Below are 26,010 nucleotides of genomic sequence, written 5' to 3'. Positions count from 1 at the left end.
TCTGAACAACCTTTGACAAACTAAACAGAGGAATCCTTAACTAAGGGCACTAAGAGACTTCCGTCTAACTGTGAGGAGAACCAGAGCCAAACCACTGACCAAACCTTATTTCACTTCTGTACCAACAGCATCACTGCAGCTTTTTTTACAGTTTCCAGCTTTGACGACGCGTTTGTGTGGAATTTTTCTGAGGTCAATTTCTGACCTTCTGGGCTTTATGTGTAAGATCTCAGTGATGCTGTGGTTCGCGTGTTGATAACTTTGGGTTTGGTCATCGGTCTGCTGACTGCTGCTAAACTTTAAGTTTGGTAATAATGATTCAACACATTACTTAAAATGCAAACTGGAGTTGCTGGAATGTAAGCAATTGATAAAGGGGTTGGTTTGAAAGCTGTGGTGGTGTGGCAGCCAAAGTCCATGCAGAAAGTGTTTGATGGGAATGAACTCACCGTCAAGATTCAGCGTGGCAGAAGACGTGACCATTCCTGCAGCATTTTGGGCAATACACGAATACTCTCCTTCATGTGAAGGGAGAACTCTAGAAATCTCCAGAAGGCAGGTTTCATCAAAATGAGACATCCTGAAGATGTCTGACTGCCTGATCTCTCTGTCATTACAGAACCAAGAAACCTGCAGATCTGAAGACAACGTTTAAAGGACAGTCAGTTCTCTGAAACACCGTCACAGCAGTCACAGCTTAGGTCCACATCACGTTTATATGTCAGTTCATGAAAGAATCTGATGGTACTGACCCTGCACAGATACAACATCTTACCGTTAGTCAAAAAGAATCAAAGCAAACAGGAGCAAAACACAGACGTACTCTGCATTCACAACTGCTGTTTCAGCTAAATCAGGCAGGTTTCCAGATTCAAACTGATAGTCAGTGATGAAAAGTGGGTTTTTAAACATTAAAGAAAAAGAGTGCTGATGATTGAAACTTAAGGGAAAGGGTAATTTAGTGCTGGACAGTCAAAGGTCATTTTTGATCAAAAAGCGTCACTACCTTCCCCAGAAACAGTGCACTGCAGCTGGGCAGGATGTCCCTCTGATACTAGGATGTCCTGCAGTGGAGTGATCAGAGCCGGGGGGGATTTTGGAGTCGCTTGCACTTCAGGAACTGAAAGAAACCAAATCCAGCATTTGTCAAACACTAAACTGATTCTAAGCTGAGCTCAGAATCAGATGAATGATTCATGAAACAGATGTTTTTTTTTTTAAAGTTTTGTCTTTTTTAGGGTTAAAACAAGACCACAGGTCCAACATAACTTAAAAAAGGGGATTTGATATGAATTCTGCCTCTGAAAGATTTCTCTTTTGAAGAATATTCATGTATATAAGGAAATTTCCCCATTGTGGGACTAATAAAGGAATATCTTATCTTATCTTATTACAAAATACAGTTTTTGCCTGAATCCAATTTAATCTGCAGGACGTGGAAATCCAGCAAAATGATTACCACGAGCACGGCACGAGTACCTTGCACGATAAGAGGAGCGGAACTTGTCGCCTCTCCGTAGTCGTTCTTAGCTGAGCAGCTGTAGATGGCGGCGTCCTCTGGGAAGACCTCCAGCAGCATCAGAGTGTGCTCATCTCCATCATGGAGGAACTTGCACGTAAAGCTGGTAGAGAGAAGCTGGGAGTCTTTGTACCAGAACACCTGGGGCGGGGGCAGGCCGCTCACCTGCGCAGAGAAGCGGACCAACCTGCCCGACATTACCGTCTGAGGCTCCATGTGCCGAGTGATCTGAGGCGGTTCCGGCACTGAAGGCAGACGGGAAAAAAGAGGACATTTATCCTCAGAAATCTGAACGGACATCCCAGTATTTCTGCATCCTGACTCACCTCTTAACCACAGAACATTTATGAAGGTAACTTAGAAATAAAGACTAACGTCTGTCTAGGACAGTCAATAAAAAGTCTGGATAGGTTGAAGAAGGCCTACACATCCATACTATACCCATAACTTAATCACTCCACTTTTAGGACTGAATCTAATTGTTAATTTAAGTATTTTTGTGTTGATTTTTTCAGCATTTGCTGAGAAGTGACTGCTTGGCATCCACAGTAGCGGACGTTAATGTCAACAAGCTGTTTTCCAGTGTAGAGACAGCAATAAAGTTTTGCAGGTCTCTGCTGCTCTCAGCATCGCTTACGTTGCACATGGAGGTTGACGGCGCTCCTGTTCTTTCCAGCCAAAAAGGTGTACTCGCCGGCGTCACTCCTGTACGTCTCCGAGATTGTGAGGCGGTGCAGCTTTCTGATGGTGGCGTAGCTGAACCTCTCCTCCACTGGTAGCTGGATCTCCACTCCATTCCTCAACCAGCGACCCTCCACGTCATCCTCATTCACCTCAAACTCGAAGGTTGCTCTTTGCTTCTCAACCACCTAAAAACCAACGGGAAGCTCGTCATTGGAAGAGGATCAGAAGGACGACAGAGTCATGAATTGGGTCCTCAACAAATCAACTGTTGAGCAACAGCTGCTGTCAGTGGATGTCTTGGAAAGAGACACGTCCTTGCCCTCATTGGTCTGTTTTCTCTGTTTTGTTTATTTTCTGACACTGAAGGAAGTCTCATTTTGGAAAACTACCGGATTCTGTCCACCACATCCGTCTGTCCTGACCCGTCATGTGACTTTAACTGCTAAGTTCAGAGCTCAAAACAAAAAATCTAATAAAAACCAAACAATAAAATTTATTTGGAAGGTTTCTTTGGGGAGAAAAGACAAAACCAGGAGTTTTTCCTCCAATAACATCATTAAAGGTTGGACACAGCTGAAGTTAGCGTCCGGTTGTTAGAATCCACTGAAGTCTTCATCTTCATCACAAAGTCTAAGTTTAAACCAGCTGCAAACATTTGACAGAGAAGGAAGATTCAATCAAATAAAGTTGTTTCTGATTTGTGTGAAATTATAAAAAAGCACAATTATGAATTTCCCTACAGCAAAGCTAAATATGCAAATGTGGCTAAAAGTGCTAGCATTGCAATCAGCATCATCAACTCTCTCAGAAAAACACATGACCTAAAATGCTTATTATGCTAACTATGCTAGCTAGGTAAATAAGGCATCTGTTAAGAAACTTTAGCATGGAAAAAACAGAAAAAACAGAATTTTTGGAAGAGATCTTGAGTGTTTGGTTTTAACTTCTACGTGTTGTTTGCCTGTTTAATCCCATTGAAATTTAGAACAGTTTTACTTACTGTTAAAATTCTGAAGGGCAAAGCTTGATCTCACCCTAAAGAGCTGGTGGATCCATATGGTCTAAGCAGCCCTTTTTCTATCAGTGTGCAGTCTCTCCTTTTATGGAAATCTCTCTGCTTCAACTCAGAGGGTTATCATCCACCCTATTGTTAAATCTAGACCTTTTATTTTATTTTGTAGATCTTTAAGGTGAGATGTGAGTCCACGCTGCTGTGGGCTCACACTGCTGGGCTGTTCTTCTGACCTAAACGTCATTGTTTTCAAATGACAGACATTCATGTTTATCTTGTTTGCTTCCTCTGGAAAGTAGATGAACTTACTGTGATGTTTTTGTTCGCAGGCTCTGAGATTTTAATGTCCCGTCCCTCGACCATCAAGTGGCCCTTGGACATGCTGGATCCAGCCACTGCAGTGTATTCACCGGCATCGGACAGACGGACAGACGGCAGAACCAGACGGTGCAGAAATCCGTCCACAGTTATTTTGAGCCTATAGACACAGATAACAGAGAAAACAGTTCCAATCTGTATGTCACCATTTAAGCTATAATAGCAGCCGAAGAACACCTGAACAAACCTGTCAGACATCTCCAGCTCCAAGCCGTCCTTCATCCACATCACCTGAATGTTGGCTTCAGATACTTCACACTCAAAAGTGGCTCTTTTCTTCTCTGTGATGCTCAGGTCCTTTAGGTGTTTGGTAAACTCTATCACACGAGCTGCACACAAGACATAGATGTACACGATGCGTTTAATTACCCATTAAGTTTGACCTTTTTTCACATTCATCAAGTCAACAACATATGAACAAAGTTTCAATTGGCTAGAAAAACATCACGTGTTGCATCATGATCATGATTGAGTCCCTCAATTATCTTGATCTGTGTAGGTTTTTACATGCTGGAGCTAATCCTAGCGTGTTACAGTAACACCAAAGCTTCTGCAGCAGACCAGACAACAGAAAATGTGCACATTAAATACAACCATGAATGTTTATTATTAAATGTGTACTTTATTAAATTTGCAAACTTTCCTAATTTTGTACTACCTTAACTTATGTTTACTGTATTTTCCACATTAGGTGCTCTTAAAAGCCTTAATTTTAGGACTGGGTTAATAAAGTCGATTAATCGACCTGACTCGATCCATAAAAGTAGAGATTAATCTTTCATGCCTTTCCTTTTCCGGTGACCTGACATAGCAGCAGGAAAGCAAACGTCAGCTAGCTTTATGCTAACGTATAATGGAATTTCCCATAGGACGGCTAATGCTAACGGTCGACTTAAACATGCGTTGCTGACTAATTGAACAGCTTAAAGTACTCACAGGTTGGAATTTTCCAATCTCTTTTAAGGAAACATGTCTTAAAGTAACCATTTATGGTCTAAACCACAGTTTTTTTGCTCAAATCTTTTAGAATAAAGTGTAATGCTATAGCGCGAGCTCCACCTAGTGGCCAAACTGAAACCCCTTCAGGAGAGGAAGAACATTTAATTTTTGTAAAGAGTTAGATTAGAGCCTTTACAATGTGAATGATTTCTGTTGGAGCTTCCTTTGTTTGAGAAATCCTGTAACAATGTAAGGTGTTAACAATCTCAATGGTTTGTTAATTCAATAATAACTAATGTAGTGTGTAAACTGTATCAGATAGATATGAATGTCTTCAAAACATATGTGGATTATAAATGTATTTGTATACAAATATGTCTGTGTAAACCATGTAAATTCAAAATTGAATCAAATCGTTTGAATGAAAAGAAAAGGAAAAAATCAAATCGATCCAGGCTCTGATGAATCGAATCGATTCTGGAAATTATTGGGGATACCCAGCCATATTGGATTTATTTTCAAAAATCGACACTGCGCCATATATATTAACACTGGTTGTGTTTCCTGCTGTCAAAACCATTGAGAATTACTGTAGAATTACTGACAAAATGTCAGTCTGTTTTTTTAAAGAGTTGCAAACAAGGATGGGAGTAACATTTATTGTGAAACGTTCTCTCTCGTTCTCTACAGTGTAGCTTGTTGCAAACACATTTTTGAGTGACTGTGAATGCAGTTAATAAAGTCTGACTGACTGACGGACTTATCCCTGACACGTTTGTCTTGCTTAATGCTCTTTCTTCTTTGGTGCTGTTATATTTGGTGGTTAAGGACCGATAGGTGACTAAGAGGTAGGAGAATGTTATTAAATTACATGAGGCATGGAAAACAAACCAATTTAAACCCCCTGCAAAACTTTAATGTTGCAAAAGCTGAAACATGAGAAGCATTCATGGTACCAAGAGATGAAGCCCTCAACTGTGACATATTTAGAGGAAACTCTGGCTGGGACATGACACAGTGGAAAAGCAGGATCAAACCTACAAAACTAAAGAAGAATAACCAATACTGATGGATAAAACTAAGCAGGCCAACACAAAGCAAAAGAACAAAACTAAAGTAAAGACACGGAGATTCCCAACATACACATTTATTTCTTAAAAATGTGTGGCAGGTCTAAGAATGTGCTGTGCTAACGTCAATCAGGCTGAAGTCAAAGTAGAAATCCCTTCCTGATACTTGTGACAGCTTGTTGATGAACCTCCACAGCTTACCTTCCACATGAAGCTTGGCTGTAGAAACGGCAGACCCCGCCAGGAAGCTGTATTCGGCACCGTCTCCAAAATGAACGTTCCTGATGCTCAGCGTGTGAGTCAGCTGTTTGCATCGAGCCTGGCATCTTTCAGTGAATTTGATCTCCACGCCATTTTTCAACCATTTGTACGCAATTCCCTCATAGTTGACTGCCGTCTCCAAGGTGACCATGTCTTTCTCATGGGCACTGATGTCCTGCAGCTTAGTTGTGATCAGAACAGCTGCAAAAAACATGTTGTAAGATAGTGAGTTAAGAGGTTGATCGATAAGCAGTTAAGCCTTAGTCACAACTGTCCTTACGGATGAATACGGGCTGTCAGTGGGTAAAAAATAGGCAAATCTGTGCAGCAGAAACTTTTAGGATTGTAGAAAACCCGATGTTAGGCTAGAATATGAATGAACATACCCAAAAAAAAACTGCAGCACCTGTACAGGTGCCTGAAACAACTAAAGTCTTTCTGTGCAGATCTCAGAAACTTCAACTTCAATCTGAATATAGACCATTCACTGACTGAAAACCTTAAAGGTCAATCAGTGCCGTTAAGGACGAGAGTCTTACGGTTGACGGTGAGGGTCGCAGACACTCTGTCGCTCCCACAGACAAAGGTGTACTCTCCAGAGTCCTCCTTGCTGCTATTCATGACCTTCAAGTGATGCTGTTTCCCTTGAACCACCATCCTGAACTTCTCACTCATCTCAATTCCCACGCCATTCTTTAGCCAGGTGGATGGCACATTGAAGTGGGAAACTTCACACTCAAAGGAGGCCATCAAAGTCTCTGGAACCTCGACGTTCTTTAGGGGCTTGGTGACTCGCAAAGCTGCAGGAAATGTCACATTTGTGTCAGAATAACTGGAATTTAGCTGCAACATTGTGATGTTTCTGACTTCTTACATTCAACAACGAGATGAGCACTGCACTGCAGGTGGCCCACAACAGCAGTGTACTCTCCTTCTTTGGAGTTGTCCACGTTCTGAATAATCAGCTTGTGGTTCCTCTTCTCAGAGAGCATCATGTAGTGCTCACTTGGCTTCAACTCCATATTTTTGAACATCCATCTGACTGGAACATTGTCCTCTGAAATACCCACTTCAAACACAGCTGTTCCACCCAGCAGCGATGTGACATCTTTTGGCTTCTTCAGGATCTTAATTGCTGTCACACAGTTGACAAATATTAAAGAAACAGTAGCTTGGGCTACTTTCTAAAATCTCAGGTAAGAATGCTTGAAACTTTGTTTTATTTCATTTAACTTACTTTCAACGTTCAGTCTGGCATTTGCAGACAGTTTTCCAAGTTTGAAGGAGTACACAGACTCATCATGTGAGTTGCAGTTTCTTATCTTCAAGGTGTGGGCTGTGCCCTCAATGCTGATCTCATATTTCTCACTGGGCTGGATCTCCACCCCATTCTTGATCCACTGGACTCCTCTGACGTTCTCATGGGTCAGCTCAAGACTGAACACAGCCTCTTGTGTCTCAACCACGTTCACGTTCTTCAGGGTTTTCTTGATTTTTACAGCTGTGTATGCAATTTTCTTCATTAGATCATACAAGGTTAATGTTTGGTTAATCTTTCATCTTTACTAGCGTGTTCCAGGGAGGCTGGCTGGATTTCCAATTGCATCAGACCAATGAAATTTGACTTAATTGGATTGTTTTTCAGTCATTGTTTAAGAATAAATCCAAAAACCCATTTTAGCCCTCAAACCTAAAATACTTTATCTTGATCATATTAGACTTGAAATAGATGAGCCTCCTTTCTGTTTGCTGTAGTAGTACAACATTTTTTGGATTCTAATGCATTCAGTGAAACTTGGACCTACCGTCAACTTTCAGTGTGGCTGTAGTCTTGGAGGTGGCAACTTGGTAGGTATATTCTCCAATGTCAGTGGCTTTAGTAATGACAATCACAAGACGCCTCACGGCTCCAACCACCTCACTTCGGACATTCTCACTGAAGTCAACAGGCTGGCCGTCTTTCAGCCACTTTCCTTCTGCAGTCGGGTTTGCTACTTGACACTCCAGCACTGCAGTCTGTGAGTCGGCTACAACCAAATCCCGCAGAGGCTTTTTGATGGCACCCCCTGGTGGCAGAAGACATGGATTGGTCTGACATTTCAAGACTTAAGGCTAACAGTATCATTTTCAACGGTGCCTTTACCTGTTACAGTAAGCGAAGCGCTGCACGTCTTCTCGCCAGCAGCAAACGTATACTGGCCCTCCTCATCTTTCATTGCATTCATTAATGTCAGAGTGTGGCGTTTGTCCCTGGACTCCATCTTGTGCTTGGCGCCGCCTTTGAGTGGCTGCCCACTGAAGGTCCAAAAGGGGTCAATGCCGGGGTGGGAGACCTCAACTTCAAAAGTGACATTCTCCGACTCAGAGCACTCCTTATCGGTCATTGGCTTCAAAATCTGGACAGCTGTTGGAGCAAAGATTAATTTATAGGCATTTTACAAGGTATTAGGAAGTCATTATTCTTTATCATGTACTTTACTAAAACATAACTTACATAATTTTAAGGCAGAATCTTGTGTATATTTTAAACGTCACACTTCAAATATTCATTGACATGTAACTGTCTCGATACCTGCTAACCATTCGGAATATTATTTCCAAGGGAGGGTATCAAATTTAGAAATGGATCACATGTTAGTTATTAACATGTTACCTGATGACATGTTTTGGTTTCTCTAATAAAATAGTGTGCTCTCCATCACCTACAGCATTTTTGTCAAACTCTCCGAACAGTCGCAGATAAACTAAATGGAAAAACAACAATAAACTTTAATAACCTGATGAGGCCATGTGCTAAATCTATATCTGAAAGCAAAGCACACACACTCAAACACACACAACACACACACACACACACATACACACACACACACACATATATATATATATATATATATATATATATATATATATATATATATATATATATATATATATATATATATATATATATATATATATATATATATATATATATATATATATATATATATATATATATATATATATATATATATATATATATATATATATATATATATATATATATATATATTGGAGGTATTTAGTTTGAAGGTATTGGAGGTGGGGCTAAATACCTCCAACGAGTAAGGCAAGTCCTGAGAAGCCAGCTCAATGGCAAAAATAAGACCCTGGCAATAAACAGCTACGCACTGCCAGTTATCAGATACCCTGCAGGAATAATAAGATGGCCAAAGGAAGAGATACAGACCATGGTTGTTAAAACAAGAAAGCTCCTCACCATGCATGGAGGGTTCCATCCAAAATCCAGCACCCTGAGACTGTATGCTAGCCGCAAGGAAGGAGGCCTAGGATTAGTGAGCATAGAAGCCACTATCCAGGATGAAACATCCAAGATGCATGAGTACATCAAGCTCAAGGCCCCAACTGACAGTGTGCTCAGTGAAGGTCTCAGACTATGGAGAGCAGAGGATACAGTGCTGGAGGACAGATCCTCATGGGAGGACAAACCCCTGCATGGGATGTACCACCGGACCATAACTGAAGTGGCTGATATCAAGAAGTCCTACCAATGGCTAGAAAGGCCTGGCCTACAGGACAGTACTGAAGCGCTCATCCTGGCAGCTCAGGAACAAGTCCTGAGCACCAGAGCCATAGAGGCTCAGATCTACCACACCAGACAAGACCCAAGGTGTAGATCTACCACACCAGACAAGACCCAAGGTGTAGATCTACCACACCAGACAAGACCCAAGGTGTAGATCTACCACACCAGACAAGACCCAAGGTGTAGATCTACCACACCAGACGAGACCCAAGGTGTAGATCTACCACACCAGACAAGACCCAAGGTGTAGATCTACCACACCAGACAAGACCCAAGGTGTAGATCTACCACACCAGACAAGACCCAAGGTGTAGATCTACCACACCAGACAAGACCCAAGGTGTAGATCTACCACACCAGACGAGACCCAAGGTGTAGGCTGTGCAAAGAGGCACCTGAAACAATCCAGCACATAACTGCAGGGTGTAAGATGCTGGCAGGTAAGGCATACATGGAGCGCCACAAGCAAGTGGCTGGAATAATATGCAGGAACATGTGTGCAGAATATGGACTGGAAACCCCAAGGTCAAAATGGGAAACACCTCCGAAGGCGGTAGAGAATGAGAGGCCAAAGATCCTGTGGGACTTCCAGATCCAGACTGATAGGATGGTGATGGAGAACCAACCAGACATTGTAGTGGTGGATAAAGAACAGAGGAAAGCCGTTGTGGTGGATGTGGCAGTGCCAAGCGATGGGAACATCAGGAAGAAGGAACATGAGAAACTGGAGAAATACCAGGGACTCAGAGAAGAACTGGAGAAAGCCTGGAAAGTGAAGGTGACAGTGGTGCCTGTGGTAATTGGAGCACTCGGGGCAGTAACCCCCAAGCTGGAGGAGTGGCTACAACAGATACCTGGAAAGACCTCAGACCTCTCAGTCCAGAAAAGAACAGGAACAGCTAAGATACTGCAGGACCCTCAAGCTCCCAGGCCTCTGGTAGAGGACCCCAGATTGGAGGAGAAATCACCCGCGGAGGGTGGGGGGGCTTTTCTTAAAATATATATATATGTATTTACACAGTGGAGCAAAAAAGTATTTAATCACCCACCAATGTCTAAGTTCTCCCACTTAGAAAGATGAGAGAGGCCTGAAATTTGTATCATAGGTAAACCTCAACAATAAGAGACTAAATGAGAAAACAAATTCATAAAATCACATTGTTTTGATTTTTTTGGTCAAATTCTTTGTCAAACTAAAACAAATTCAAAGTCTCATGTGATCAAAAATTTTGTTAGCGGTGAATACGTGACTCAAATGTTTCCCGATGAGGACCGGCCTGACATCTAGCTGGACCTGAACTATGGAACCTTTTGCCCCAACGTGTCAAACTATCTCCAAACTGTAGCGTTTTATTCCCTTTTATTCTCTGTTTTTCAATTTGGTGTGAGGTGTTTGGTGCTTTGTGTCTATTATTGTGTCTAATAAAAACACAAGCACTCATGTAATTATATTACATCTCTCTATCTCGGCGACCTTGAGTGCACAGAAAGGTGCCTTATCACCACTTTCAGAGACATTTCTACTTCTGATGTTTTTATAATCCCATTCTGTTCTTTAAAATAAGCTTTGTTTGTAAAATGTGCCTCATGAGTGCAAAAGAGGGAAATCTGTAACTCACGCTGAACAGTAAGTGTGCAGCTGGTCTCAGCACGACCCACCACCAGTTTGTACTGTCCTTCATCAGAAGCATGGTTCCTGGTGAAGACAAGCCGCTGCTTGGATCCCTTTGCAACCATGTTGATCCGCTCACTGGATGTCAGCAGTTTGTCTTTGTGGTACCATTTGACAGAGCTGACATCCTGAGCTGAGATCTTTGCTTCCAGAACAACCTTTGTGCCCTCCACAGCAGTTGTGTCCGTCAGAGGTGTCAGGATGCCAATAGCTGCGACAGAAGAAAGGACGCTACTTTATACAAATACAAATACAAAAAAAAAAAAAAAAAAAGGCTTCAACTCAGTGACCTACTCTGGATGATGAGCTTTGCTGATGTTGAAATCTCATGATCGGGGACAACAAAAGAGTACATTCCAAAGTCATCCTTGCTGGTATCTTCAATCAGGAGTTTATGGGTTTGTTTGTCAGTAACTATGTGCACTCGGCTTGAAGCCTCAATCGGCTTTCCATTCTTCATCCATGATCCTTCAACATTCTCCTGGGAGAACTTGACCATAAGCTGAGCAATGTCTCCTTCACAAACAGTTAGGTCGGTCAATGGAGTCATCAGGGTGATGGGGCGCACTAAGACAAAATGAAAACACATTCAGTGATGGATGAAAATCCATTATGTAAAAAATATGCACAACTGGCAGGCAGAACATCTGTTCAGCTATTTACATTGATTTAGATTACAGGAATTGTTTATGGATGTGACGTTTGTGAAATTCTTGGTGGAGATTCTTAAAATACATGCCATGCATAACAACTTCTGGATATTTCATGACTCACATTTCATCTTAAGTGAAGCAGATGATTGAAATTCTCCCACTCTGAAAGTGTACTCTCCCTGGTCTTCCTTCTTGACATCCTTCACAGAGAGAGTGTGCCGTCCACGGCGGGACGACACAACATATTTGCTACTGGGTTGCAGCAGCTTTTGTCCAAAGAACCAGCTGCCCTCAGCATCTTCCCGAGACACGACACATTCAAACTCTCCAGAGTAGGTCTCCGGCACTTCTGTGCTGTCAAGGTGCTTCAGGATCTCCAGAGGGGCTCCTGTCGGCCAAACGAAACCCATGTTGCATCATTAATTCAACTCTAGGAAACATGATTTAGACCGCGATAGCTCAGAGACAGAACAGTCATCCACAGGAGGGCTAAAGGGTGAAGCAGGTGGCGTAAAATCTTTCCCTTCACCCACGCTGTGCGGGGAGCTCATAAGGGCTTTTATAGTGAAATGTGCGTGCTCCCTGAGCGCAAACTGACTGTTGGAAATAAGGAATTTTGACAATTAGAGAACAGTTTGGGTGAACATCCTACGGTCGTCTCACGGGCACTTACATATCACATGCACATCCTGTGCCTGCAGCGTTTGCGCACAGTGAGTACCTGCACCTTACTAACGACTACACCGTCCTGTACACTATGCGGTGTAAAGGATACCGTGTGACAGTATCACTCATGCATCACAGGTTTGTGTAACTTGCATTGTCCTTACAAATACTTTACGATGCTGTGACTTACCACACATATGACAATGGCATGTTCCGTTATCATGACATCCCTTAAGTAGGCTACACATGCCTCAAAGGAACTGCAAAACACACCTGCGCTCCCCTTAACATGTGGCCGCACTTGTCCCCGACCCTCAACGGGCCCAGATAACCCCAAAACGCACAGCACCATCATGGGTCAACCCCCCGTTCGGGTGTATGCGACTAAGGCATTAGATATATAACTTAGAAAGTACTCTCTGAACGACATTTACTGCAAGACACTTTTATCCAAAGCGACTTACGGCTTTGTTTGGTTTACCTGAGGACAAGGAAGGGTAAGATCTTCTGTCTAAAGACAAATACCCGCCAAGCCGGAACAGCCCAACATCCAACTGATTCTGATATGCATTTGTGCCGCTCCAGCTCATCATGCGACCCACCTTCAACATTGAGCCTTGCCGTTGTTCGGACATCTTCATCCTCTATAACTGCACAGGTGTATTCCGCATCATCTCTCATCTCAATCATCAGCACAGACAAGAAATGGACCTTTCTGTCAGAGTGCATCCTGTATTTGTCCCCAGAGAAGATCTCGAGGTTGTTCTTAAGCCATTTGACCTTAACAAAGGGCTCATTGGTTTCACACTCAAAGGTAGCCATTGTGTCCTTTTCTTTGGAATCAACGTCCTCCAGCTTCTGCGTGAAAGTTATTGCTTGTTTTGCTGCAATTAAAAAACATTTTAATTAAAAAAGATCAAAATACAACTCTCAGTCTTGGGAATAATGAATTTAGCATTTGATACCTTGGACCAGAAGGAAGGCATGGCTTGATGTCTCTCCTGCAGTGTTGGTGGCCTTCAGCATGATACTAGCAGAATCTTCTGCAGAGACATGTCTGATCACCAATTCACACACGTGTTCCTCAAGCATGGACCAGCTGACACGGTCTGACCTCTCCAACTGAACTCCATTCTTAAACCACTGGCACTCGGGATCTGGTTTACCGACAACTCTGGCCCTGAACCTCACTTCATCACCCAGTGAGACTGTCTGGCTTATAATGCGCTCAATGATTTTAGGAGCTTCCATGTTAGGTGCAAGCTTGACCCTCTCTGGTGTGAAAGACCTTTCAGAAAGTTTACGCTCCTCCTGCATCTTCTTTTCAGCCTCTTCCTTCTCCTTGACGCGGTGAAGCAGCTCCTCCTTTGTCTTCTTCAGCAGACCTTCATATGATACATCCTTCCTACGAGACTTAAGCTCCACTGCAGTCATGGACTCATAGTAGCCCTCCTCTGTCCTGCGTTTGAATTTGCTCCTCAGCTCCTCTGACTCCTCCGTGGCCTTCTCGTGAACAATTCTTTGAGCCTTCTTGAGCTTGACGACCTCTTTCAGCTGAGCATCCTCAGAGGTTTTCTCAGCTTTTACCACCTCAAACTGTGTTTTACCAGCTTCATGGGGTGCCTCAGCCCCCTTGGCCTCAGCACCTCGGCGCAGATGACTTCTGAAGTCCTCCTTCTGCTGAATCTCCAGCTTCACTGTGTGTTCAGCTGAACCCAGGTTGTTGTCTGCCACTACTTTGACCTCTCCCACATCATAGGATTTCAGATCTGTAATCTCCAGGTAGTAAATACCATCGTAACTAAGTCTGTACCTCTTACTTTTTCTTATAAGCTGTCCGTTAAGATACCAGTTAACCTTTGGTGCTGGATAACCAGTCACTCTGCAGCGGAATCGTGCTGTGTCCCCCTCCACAACTCTGACAGGTTCCGGCAGAAGTACAATCTCAGGTTTCAGTTTCTCTGTTTGCTCTTCAGCAGTCACTCCATAAGGTCCCCCTTCATGTGCCAGGCGCTCCATTTCATCGATTCGATGGGCTCCTTTCCTGCCCTCAGGAAGCTGCGTTTCCACAACCAGACCCTTCTCATCCTTGACAATTAGGGTGGCAGAGGTCTGATCCACTCCAAACTTGTTGGTGGCTCTGCAGGTGATGACACCGCTGTCTCTGGCGTATGCAACTTCGTAATCAAGGCTGCAGTAGCCAAATTCATTGACCATTCGCAGCCTATTGGCAGCAGCCAACGGTTTCCCGTCATGCAGCCACTCCACCACCATGGTGGGGTCACCGATGGGCGTGAGTCTGCACTCAAAATGAGCAGGACCAAAGCACTTCATGCGAACTGAGGCTAACTTCTTTTTGAACTGTGGCTTCTGCTGTTTCTCTTTATCGTAGAGGTCACCCTCCTCCCACTGCTCCTGACCGTAACGCAGGTGGAGAGGCTCCAACTCTGGAGGAGTAATCTCCTTAGCTTTGTAGGTTCCTTTGGGAATTATTAGCTTCCTTTCCGGCTCAGGCTCTTCATACTCCACCTCAACGTTGACTCTGCAGCGGGTGGTGTCCCTGCCAGCCTTGTTGATGGCTGTTGCAGTGTACCAGGCACTGTCTGAGCCTGCAGTGGAGGGAATCTGGAATTTGGCCTCTCCTTTAGTTCCTTCGATCCTGCAAGAACACATTCTAATATCAAATAGGCTTTCCTTTTGCACATTTTTAAAATCTTTCTTACGTTGAAAACTGCTTGATTCAAACTAAGCTGAGTGAACCACGTGCTTTTTGCATATCCATGCAGCAGAAATGTGTTTTCTGTACTGGTTTCTTCTTCCTCCATTTGCAGTTTTTTCTTTAGTTATGGCATTCCTAAATGGTCCTAAACTTTATTGTAGTTGTACATTTTCAGGCACCTGCTGCCTTTTTAAAGTTAATTCTAAATAGTAATGTCCATCTGCAAATTAGAGCACTTCAAAAACGTTTTTTATCGGATGAAAAGTGCTTCATGTGAAGACCAGTAGACCAGATCATACACACAACACAACATTGTTGTGTGGGAGCACACAACACATGTGTCCTTGTCAACACTTTCTATTTGGATCTGTTCATATCACCACAAGAAAAAAGGCACATTTTCCCCATCCCTAAACTTTCTGTACTTCTAAATCTAGAACATCTTCAACAATATTGTCTTGGATTTGAGTCATCTGAACTTATAGTCTTCTCAAACCCCACTCCACCTGGATAAATGAGACTCTTCTTTCACATGTTCAAAGAAAATTTGCTACAAATTCAGTGAATGCTTGATGTTAACACAAAAAAAAGTAACAAAACTAAGAGGAAACACACTTGATGTTTGGGTGCTTGTGTGCTGTGATTATGTCGCTGTTTTTCAGCCAGACAATATCTGGCAGAGGGTTTCCAATGGCTTTGACGGCAAGTTCGACCAGGGTTCCCTGTTTCACGCTGACGTTTCTCAGCTTCTCTGTGAACTGTGGCCGCACCAAGGTTTCTTTAGCTGAAGAAGACAGAGACATACTGTCAGCAAATACCTGTCCAAAGGGCGTCTTTCGTGAGACATCTAGCAGAACTTTCAAAAGTGAGACGACGTTTTACCATCGACAGTCAGAGTGATGGAGATGGATGAGCGTCCGGCCCTGTTCTGAGCGATGACGGTCCACTCTCCGGAGTCGTGAGGCATGGCTGGGACAACGATGAGTGACTGCGTCCCATCTTCCTTGATCACTATTTTATGGTTGTAGTCACTAACCACTTGTTGTCCTAAAAATGATTTGATTTCATATTTGTAAGTCAAATTCTTTACTCACAACACTTGCGACGAGACTTAGCAGTGTTTAACTTACCATTGTGAAACCAGTATGTGTCAGGCATCGGTCTGCCGACGACTTTCAGATCAAACCTGGCAGTCTGTCCCTCTGAGCATTTACAAGATGAAGGCTTCATAACAAAAACTGGTTTGTAAAGTCTTTCCAGCTGAGCCTCATCGGTTTCATCGAGTCGGCGAGCCGGTGAGCGTCCAGGTGAACGGCTAGGAGAGCGTCCAGGTGAGAGACTCAGTGAACGAGGAGACGTAGACCTGGAAGTGCATGAACCGTCATTTTAAAATGCCAGTACTCACCCTTCAGGCTTCTGGGCATGTACTCTTAGGGCAGTCTTACCTGATTCTTTGCACTTGCTGTGGAGTATATCTCTGGGGTGTAGCCGTTCCAGATGTCTCCACGTAGAGTTTCCCAGAGCTCACTGTGTTGCCTTTTACATTGGTGGCAAAGGCAGTGTACACGCCTTCATCTTCTTGTCTCACCACAGGTAGACGGAGGCTGGCTCTTCCATCTTCCAGGACCTCAATCTGGTATTTGTCTCCATGCCTGATACGCTGGCCATCTTTGAACCAAGCGATCTGCCAGAGGTTCAAATGTCAATGTGTTGGTCTAAAGTTGTGACTCTGAAAAAAAGTGAAATGTTTGAATTACCTTGGGAAGCGGCATCCCAGCCATCTTGCAATGGAAGGTGACACCCATCCCCTCCATGATCCTGTAGTTTTTGACAGGAGTGTTGAAGTCTGGCGGCACTGCCTCGGTGGGGGCCGCAGTCACTATCAACTCTCCATCTTCTGTGACAATTTCTCGGTATGTGATCTTCATGATATTAAACTCAATCTCCTGAATGGTCCTCTGCTCAACAGCAGACAGATGAAATTCCTGGAAATGTGACAAGAGGTTAGAAGAGCAAAACTCACAGCTAACCTATCTGTCTCTCTAAAGTGGTTGACATTTGGCCATACAGAAATCATACAAAATAAGGATATTTTCAATATGTTGTCTATGAAAAAGAAAAGTCTCTCTGACTTGGAGGGATTCTGTTCTTTGCAGTTACTGAAATATTGCAGATTACGTGACCCTAATGTTGCCTAAATGCACTGTTTTCCATGGATTTGTATTTTCTCATTAGCACATTTTAATATTTCACAAGATTTGTACGTCTTTGCAAAGTGTGTGGTCGCTCAGCTCGTCATCTGAGGCTACTGCTTCCAAAACAGTTCTTATAACAATGAACCATTTTGCCCCACCTGTCCAGAAATGATTGTGGCCGTCATCTGCTCCATGGACGGAGCAGGAACAGGGGGAATGTCTCCAACTTTGGGTTCCTGCACAAAAGCTGTCACTTCAGTCTTAAAGGTTGCTTCTTGTTTCTTCACGTAGGCCTCGTACTCCTCTGCAGATAAAATCATTGATTAAGGAACTTCACCACAATTCTGAGCCCACGCAGCTTATTTCCTTCAGGAAAGTCTGAAATCCTTCACTATTAAAAACTATCATCTTTAAGGAATGATAACTTGGCAATAATAACATTTCCAGGCTTCAGATGCACTTGGCTGAATTCTCTTCTCTTTGAATCTCTCTGGCTTTCATGCTTTATGGGGTTCTTTTATTGTGGCTGTGTTTTTGACATACCCTCCTCCAGCAGGCTGGTGGAGGCTGAGACCTCTCCAAGCTGATTCTTGGCAAAAACAGAGTATTCTCCGGCATCATCTGCAAATGTCATGGAGATCTCCAACCGGCACTCCCCAGTGTCCTTTTTGTGGACAATTTTGTATCTGACAGACAGATGAGAGCTTATTACAAGCAGCTTCACTGGACATTACAGCCAAGCCAAAACAGAAGTTAGTTTCAGAAGGCATGAAAGCGGCTGTGCAGAGGCATAGATGGATAATGGTTCTGTTAGCTGAGGTGGGTTTTGGTATGACAGATATCCTCTCTGGTGTTTACATGTAATCTTCCCTCTTGACAAACTTTCTGCCAACCTAACTCAAAAACATATATGAGAAAAACTCAAATGTATCACCATTCAATAGATTTGTGTGTTGTTTTTGTATCAGGAGGCACTTCCTGGTCTGAGGTAAATGGTAATCTCCACTTTAAATTTCAAGAGATTTTGATCGACAGTATCTGAAGGTTAAACACAACCACTTGTTGTGACTAACTGCGGCTTTAAGATAAGATGGCTGTACCTGTATCCAGTGGTGAGCGGCACACCACTCTTCTTCCAGATAACTTGTGGTTTGGGGCTTCCACCAACTTGACATCCAAAGACGACACTTCCACCCTCGACCAGCTTCTGGACGCTCGGCTTCTTGATGAAAAAGGGGGCAGCAGCTGCAGCGCTGTCCGCCTCGCTCACCTCGGACACGGTGTCCTCTTTTGCTTCCTCTGCCCTGTAAACGTGCAAACAGGGTGGAGTTTGTTCCTGTTGGTTAAAACCCAGCCTCTGCACAGCATCAGTCATGTATGAAAAAAAGATTTTAAAAACTTTAGTGACTCACATCTTCTCAAGAGCTTCTGCATCTTCACCTGCCTCTTGTCTGCTCTCAATTTCTTCAGAAACTAAAGTTCAAAGAGAGGCTTAGTTAAAAGACAAAGCAATTTAGTCCTCAACATTTTTCAGGCTACGGACCGATTTAATGTCAGAAACTGTTTACACAGACCAGCCTTTATGAGGCTGAAGTGGGCATCAGATCTTGTTTTTTTTCTTATCTTTCAGTTTCCTTAACTTCTGAGGGTAAAGTTTATCTTCATCCTCTGTAAAATGTCTGCAGCTGCTTTAAAGTCAATTGTGATCTGGATTTTAACTGTCAACATGGAAGCCAATGAATCAGACGCCAACTTCCGCATCGTTCAACTTTTAAGGTGCGATGGATAAATATCTAAAAAAAAGACACTAAAACTGGTATTTCTAAATATATGAATCCATTGTTTGAACACCTTTTGTTAGCACTATCCTTCTGAAACTGGACAGTTGTTTGCTGAATATTCTGCATTATTATTATGGGCTGTGGGATCAACTGTCACAATAAATCAATATTTGCTCTAAGAAAGGATTTTGCGACACGCAGAGCAACTTGACATGAATTACGAATGAGTCGGATGTGGTCAATGAAACCCAGTAGCTTTCCAAAATAAAACGTCCTTTAGAGTCAGATTATAAAGAAAAAAGAAAGAAGGTTTTGTTTTGTTCTTCTCTGCGTCTTGGTACAAAGTGTCCCTAACTGTACTGAGTGTGGAACAGTTAGTACTTCTGTTCCACAGACCAGTAGCGGTCTGTTGTCCAGGGGTTTGGGGACCACTGAACTAAGAGACAGAGTTAGCCTTTTGTCCACTGCAGCCAACTGCTGTGATGGAAATACACATCATAGATGCTAAAAAAAAGAGAGCCCCTGATCATAAATGTGTAAAACAGGGTCTGGTTTGAAATCCACGTCTTGGTTTGACACCTCGTGATACCTTTTTAGATTCAGACAGGTTGTCGGTACTGACCCTGGACAAGCAGGTAGCAGGAGGTATTGACCGTCCCGGCTGCATTAGTGGCAGTGCAGGTGAAGCGTCCGCTGTCTTCTGCAAATGCTTCACGTATCACCAACCGGGCACATCCATTCTCATAGCTCATCTGGAAATCAGTGGAGCTTTCAAACTTGTAGTCTTCTCTGAACCACATGATGATGGGGTTGGGGTGACCAGTGATCTGACACTCCAAAGTCACAGACTCCCCTTCAGTCACATTTGTATTCCTCAGGCCCTAAAGAGAAAACAGCAACACAGTCAAACCTTTTCCAAAGGAGCTCCACTCTGACCCACAACATATGAATAATGAGACTTACAGAGACCACTGTGGGCGCTACCATGGGACCGACAGCAGCTGGCGTGGCTTCTTCCTTCCCCACCTGTTACACAGTCACAGATCTGTTAACAATCCCTTAAACAAGTTGGCTTTAAACACAGACAACACAGACACACCAGAACAAACACACAGGACTGGGGGGTTCTGTTCACACCCGGCAAATGGTGAATGAAGAGCAGATGAGACAGAGGAAAGATGAAGGGGAGGTGGAATGGGTTTAAGAGGAGGTCAATGGCATTGACATGTCAGTTACAGAGAGACGTTTACACCTGGATTGCAACAGATATCAAGAAAACCAGACTTCTTACTGTCTGCACCATTGGCCACAAAGATTGTAACGCATGTTTGCTAAAAAAATTGTTTCCTTAAGAGGTTTGTCTGAAGTGACAAGTGACAACAAACACGTAAACGTCCAAAGTGGAGCTGCAAAGCTTCACAGCTGTGAGTGCTGGAATGGTCCTCTCTTGTTTTGGCCAGAGAGTGGAAACCAAACCACTCATTGATTAGTCTCCGGCTGGAAAGTGGTCAGATCACTGGTAATGTTTGGACAGAATGGAGCGGATCACCGGGTTTTCTTGTCCTGTTCAGATCCAGCTTTTAAACCAGGAGAACAAACCTTTGCTCCCCAATCCTCACAATCTCTCTCCAAGCCCCCCGAGTACACAAGCCCAGTCTGTAAGTCAGCTCCAAAGTGGTTTTTGACAGAGCCTCTGAAAGGCGGCAGGATGCGCTCAGGTGTCTCTGCGGCTTCAGGCGCTCTATGAGACAGACTGGGGGACTTGACAGGCCTGATGATCTTTCTAGAGGTGACAGAGGATGAGGACAACTCTTTCTGCAAAGTTGCGATTGCTGTGCCAGCAATGGAAACCTAACCGACCCAGAAAGAAGGAACAGCCACAGGACAATCATCAGACAGAAGGCATTGATGGTTTTCTTGGGTTAACACGGCACACAGAGGGTCAAAGGGAGCTCAGTTAAATCCACTACAGGGGCAAAGAAGTGGACATAAAGATGAAGCAGGGTTATTGGTAGGTTCTTTACTGGTTAATGAACAGCATGATGACTGGAATGAGAAAACAAGTTTTTTAAACCTGTGCTGTTTTAGTCATTTCAAGGTGAAGATGTCATCCATTTGATGCAACAAGAAGAAAGAAGCAAAGTGTCTGTCGACAAAACTAACCACAGTAATGTACAACCTATCTAGTGGGTGAAATATTTGTTAAAGTTGTTCAAGATCTTTGTGGAGAATACCACAATGACACACAAATCGGGGGAGGGGTGGGGTCAGCCCATTGGAAACTATATACTATAGTGGATTTGTCGTTATTCCATCAGGCTCCAAATAACCCCAGCAGCAGCCTTAACATGTGATTTCTTTTGTACTTTTTTGCGCAGAACAACCAAAAATTCTAAAAAGGGGAGGTGCTTCTGAAAGTTACAGCATCCAAAAAACTGTGTGTGATCAGTACTACTCATTTGTATTTTGGTCATAGCATTCGGTTTGTTGTATGGAAATCCTGCCTTTCTGTGACAGATGAACTCCTCTGTGAATATGGTCCAAGCTATTGTGCCTACAAACATTGATCATATGACATATGACCTACTACCTGTGACACACACTATAGGCCATGTCACACAGCCACTACATACATTTTATGCCTATTGCACGGATGGAAATTGGTCATACGTGAATATCCGTGGAAAAAGTGAGAAAAGTTGGGGTCTTTGCGTGAAATTTTAACAGATGTATCACAAATGAGCCACATTAAAACCACAGAAGTAGAAATAAACCACGCAAAGAACACGTAGATCAATGTAGAACATGAACCGTGCGTGAGTATCGTGCTGATTTTTTTATGCAACTCATTAGTGATTCACGTGTGATTTATGTAAATTGTACATATGTGTGCCGTATACAGGATATAAAAGTTATGCATCTGTGGTACATGCGTCGAAAGTCCATTAGACTTTTGTGGAATTGGTCGTGCATGCACAATTGTGTAAGATTTATGTTAAAATTGTGTGTAAACTACGTAAAGTACGTGCAAAATGCGTAATTCTAAATAGACTAAGAATTTTGAACAGCTCAAAAACCAAATTCACGTAAAGACCAGTCAGCCGAAACCCTCGACAGACATCTGTGCACACCGACAAATGAGGAACGCAAGATAATCCAACAAAGCAGAACCTGATCCGGGACCAGGAACCACTCCTGTACACATCTTTGGATGTGGTCTTGATTCGTTTCCAATCAGACTGAGCTTCGGTTCGTTAAGAGATTCCTTCGTCTGAATACAATCCGTTCCCGGAGCAGAACAACAGAACCAAAACGGCCACCGTAGCCGTCGTAAACAGAGTAGGAATGTAGCCACCGATGAGCCGTGGGCAAATGTAAAGCAATTGTCAAGCATTGTCGTGTTGTCAAACAGAAAAACGAGTCCAGCTGTTTACTTGTTAGAACGTTTATTTACTTCTTAGATGCTTTCCTGTCTCTAGACGTCACCCTAAACGCTATCTTGCAGTTTCTTTAACTGAACTCTCTTAAAACAATGCCACAACACCACAACGATGAGACAATCAACTCATAGAAATGTGGTCGGATGAATGCAAGCTCATCAACACGATTTTAAGGTGACACACATTGCTTCTCGTTGTTTTCTCGCCAATCTATTGGTCAGAAACGCTTAGCAGCGTATGTTCATATCCGACGTCTCCTCATTACTCCAAAAGTAAAACAGTGTTATTCTGATACGGAATAAAGCGTATCAGAATAAACCTTGTAAAGCGCAGCACGTCTTTTTCTTGTTATTTTGACCCGCCCTTGTAGTTCCTGGCCAATGACTAAAGAGATCTTTAGTCACATGGTTTTGTTTACAAGCTTTGGTTTGTAACAGAATGGCCCGCTTGATGCCAGTCTGACTACAGACCACATGCGAAGTTCGGGACTCGATCTGGAACAAAGGATTTTCCCGGTCTGAATAGACCCTAGTCTGGACCGGGTCATGACTTTGGAGCTACATTTGATCCTTTGAGCCCTCATCAGCACTGCAAGCCAAGTAGCCTAGGTTTGTTTCAGGTGTGTAACAGTGCACATGTTACTGTGTTTGGAACAGTCGGCGTTTGAAGTGCTCATCAAGGCCTCGCTGTTGGACTGGTTAGCGGGTTTAGCAGCTAAGGGGATGGACACCACAGCCTGTCAGTTATTGGTTAGACTGAAGCATGGACTGTTTTTTGTTTTTTTTTTTTCCTTGTTTAACTTCTTCTCTTTCAACACATGTTATTTTATCCTACGTGCCGAATGCGGCCTTCCTTACCTCCCCGTTAGTCTCAGGTTTTGGAGCAGAAACTTTAAAAACTGTGAAATGTGGAACAGGAGATGAGAAGACACTAGTGTCCACATGGGAGAAGACCTCTGTTGTTCTCTGAACCTGGAGTAACTGACAAAGTTCACAGGATAGAGTTACAATCTCACCATCACTGTACAACATGTGTTCAAATCTGTCAGAAGTGTTGATTCTTTGGTTTGGAGTAAAGTACATTTCCATTAAATTCTCAGAATGATTGGATTTTACATAATCTATAAACAGAAAATGATCTTTAGCTCCCACAACCTCTTTGGTTTACCTTCTGTGATGAAAATCTCTAAATTTTTCTTAATTCCAATGGAGAATTTTCAGTTGTCACTGAATAATTGTCGGAATAGTAAAGCAAAAGGTAAATATTTGACAACAAATCTCCTGTTTTGATGGTAAATTGGTTTGCTATCAGTTAACATACTGTGTATATTTTTTAACCTGTTTAAAACAAATTGGAAAAATGAAATATGGAAACTCTTTCAAATAGCTTTCTGGTTTTTTTTTTAATCCAAATTAGCAAAAGTAGAAAATGTGCTCTCTCCATAAGCTTTTGTTGACCTTTTTTACACTTAGACGCCTCAGCAATAAATAAAACATTGTTTCACAATGTAACTTGTGTTTTTGTCATTCGTTTTCAGTGTTTACTCTTTTAGCCACTTTTGAATCACGTCATTATTTTCTGGTTTCAGTGTTGTAACTGCCGTTGCAGGTACATTCGGTTATCTTGGGAAGCAGGAACCGTCTTTACGTGTGCTTCAGAAAAAAGGGTCGTTGTTCTTCCTTTTTTATGGCATTTATTTTCTTGAACGGTAAAAATATAAAGTACAAACCACAAAAATACTCAAAAGCATGAATACTTCCTTACTGTAAAAATAATATGTTCTAAACACAGTTTAAGCACGGTCTAAGATTAATGTGCTGCCGTGCTTCCCAAGTTCAAAACCAAAAGCCAATGCCCATAAAAGACACGGCGGCTCCCAAAATGCACCTAACCAATAGGAAGCCGGAACAGCTGCATGGCCAAAGAATGACAGGCACATGCATGCATTAAATCTAATAGATAACCGAAATTCAGCCAAATGCCTCCAACAAGTGTGAATCAATTTTCTTCAGATTCTTCTCAGCTGTGTTTCAGTCTTTTTAAATAGTGTCTAAATGCTGGCCATTGTAGCAGTTTTAGCCCAGTTTGAGCTCTTTGGTGTTCCAAACCATACTTTTTTTCTACGTTAGCACTGGGTTTTACACATTTTGTGTGTTTTTGCACATAATTAGGCTTCCTTCTGTATTAATAGTGTTTTTATCGGCTTTTCTAGCTTTGACGGATGATTTCATGACTGTTTTTATTTTCTGCATGAGGTGAGGGATGTGCATAAATGAGATGATCTGAGCAAAGTGTTAACATTTTGTGTCTACAAACCTCTATGTCTGAAGTTTTAAAAACGACAAAAAAGCCAATCTTTCAATCTGTCTTTAGTCTGGAGACCTGGCTAACCTGATGCTGTGGTTCAGGGGTGAACGTCTGAGCAGGAGTGGGCATTTGGCCAGCCTGCACTCTGGTTGGCATCCAGCTGGTTCCATGCTGTTGTTCAGCAACCTTAGCAAAGACCTGCTGACTTGGCTGCGTTTCCACAGCCCCCGCCTCCCGCGCTTGACCTTGATCACCTTTATCATGCACAGGCAGACGGATGCGAGCGTGGTCAACGGCCGCCACAACCGTGGCCACCGCCCCAGCTCTCGTTCCTCCTTCAGCCTGGAGACAAAACAGCAAACTGAAGTTGGCGGTGACTTCAACGACTTGATCGTTTTGCTTTGAACCATCCAGTCCGCTCATCTTGTCCTTCTGAAAAGAGTCGGAAACTCAGGTTTCATTCTCAAGGACAAAGAGTTGTTGTGAACACTTGCTTGTCTTTGACAGGTTTGGTTTAGACAGGGACTTCCGCCAGACAAAAGCGCCACGATGACAATGAAAGTGCTGATGGAGGTTTTTGTCACGAGTTTAGAGAGAAATTTACTCAAAATTACTGGAGTTACTGCTGTGTTCGTTGAGAGTCAAACCAGTTTATCTACTGGTTATAAATGATAGATCGTGTCAACGTTTAACTGCAGAGCATCTGTAGATGGTTATGATGAAACAGGTCATCAGGAGGTTTATATGGCAGTTTATGAAAACAAGTCAGAATGTGAGGAATTTAAGCTGTTGAATATGGATCCAGATGGGAATAATGAATGACGCCCCTCCCCATTCACCAAAGACAGAAGTGTACCAGGCAGGAGAAGGCACTCCAAGCTTTTGAGCAAACGTCACAGGCTTCAACCCCAAACCTTTTCAGACGAGGTTTCTGTTTGTTCACAACAAACCGTCGCCAAAAAGTTGACACAATCTACAAAAACTGTTCTTCAGTAGCAGAGAGGTGTGACATCACATGTACATTAATGTACAAATGAACAATACTGTCACAGTGACACGCACACAGAACACGCCAAAAAAGAAACACAAAAAGAAAGAACTATGCTGGTTTCAGAGTAAAAGGTC

At 42.9% G+C, this 26,010-nt stretch overlaps 1 protein-coding gene across 1 annotated transcript in view; it reads right to left on the bottom strand.

The window, feature by feature from the left end:
- LOC101159719 (titin) overlaps window positions 1–26,010 on the bottom strand; it is a 171,803-nt gene that overhangs the window by 138,054 nt on the left and 7,739 nt on the right. Inside the window, exons 8-38 of the mRNA XM_023950735.1 lie at window positions 24,970–25,227; window positions 23,436–23,558; window positions 20,738–20,989; window positions 20,102–20,164; window positions 19,761–20,019; window positions 18,770–18,830; window positions 18,458–18,661; window positions 17,901–18,043; window positions 17,516–17,661; window positions 16,920–17,147; window positions 16,608–16,846; window positions 16,293–16,525; window positions 16,045–16,209; window positions 15,778–15,946; window positions 13,409–15,102; window positions 13,046–13,327; window positions 11,899–12,165; window positions 11,419–11,691; window positions 11,072–11,335; window positions 8,007–8,267; window positions 7,669–7,929; window positions 7,101–7,364; window positions 6,738–6,998; window positions 6,403–6,663; window positions 5,804–6,064; window positions 3,781–3,922; window positions 3,525–3,693; window positions 2,157–2,388; window positions 1,480–1,764; window positions 1,007–1,120; window positions 450–638 (exon numbers count right to left, since the gene is read on the bottom strand). Of these exons, the coding sequence (XP_023806503.1) occupies window positions 450–638; window positions 1,007–1,120; window positions 1,480–1,764; window positions 2,157–2,388; window positions 3,525–3,693; window positions 3,781–3,922; window positions 5,804–6,064; window positions 6,403–6,663; window positions 6,738–6,998; window positions 7,101–7,364; window positions 7,669–7,929; window positions 8,007–8,267; window positions 11,072–11,335; window positions 11,419–11,691; window positions 11,899–12,165; window positions 13,046–13,327; window positions 13,409–15,102; window positions 15,778–15,946; window positions 16,045–16,209; window positions 16,293–16,525; window positions 16,608–16,846; window positions 16,920–17,147; window positions 17,516–17,661; window positions 17,901–18,043; window positions 18,458–18,661; window positions 18,770–18,830; window positions 19,761–20,019; window positions 20,102–20,164; window positions 20,738–20,989; window positions 23,436–23,558; window positions 24,970–25,227 (8,023 nt within the window). The remainder of the gene's footprint in view (window positions 1–449; window positions 639–1,006; window positions 1,121–1,479; window positions 1,765–2,156; window positions 2,389–3,524; window positions 3,694–3,780; window positions 3,923–5,803; window positions 6,065–6,402; window positions 6,664–6,737; window positions 6,999–7,100; window positions 7,365–7,668; window positions 7,930–8,006; window positions 8,268–11,071; window positions 11,336–11,418; window positions 11,692–11,898; window positions 12,166–13,045; window positions 13,328–13,408; window positions 15,103–15,777; window positions 15,947–16,044; window positions 16,210–16,292; window positions 16,526–16,607; window positions 16,847–16,919; window positions 17,148–17,515; window positions 17,662–17,900; window positions 18,044–18,457; window positions 18,662–18,769; window positions 18,831–19,760; window positions 20,020–20,101; window positions 20,165–20,737; window positions 20,990–23,435; window positions 23,559–24,969; window positions 25,228–26,010) is intronic.

Source organism: Oryzias latipes, chromosome 21, assembly GCF_002234675.1.
Source record: "Oryzias latipes chromosome 21, ASM223467v1".
NCBI lineage: Eukaryota > Metazoa > Chordata > Actinopteri > Beloniformes > Adrianichthyidae > Oryzias > Oryzias latipes.
Note: the sequence above shows the minus strand (reverse complement) of the source record. Positions and strands in the feature narration are given on the sequence as shown.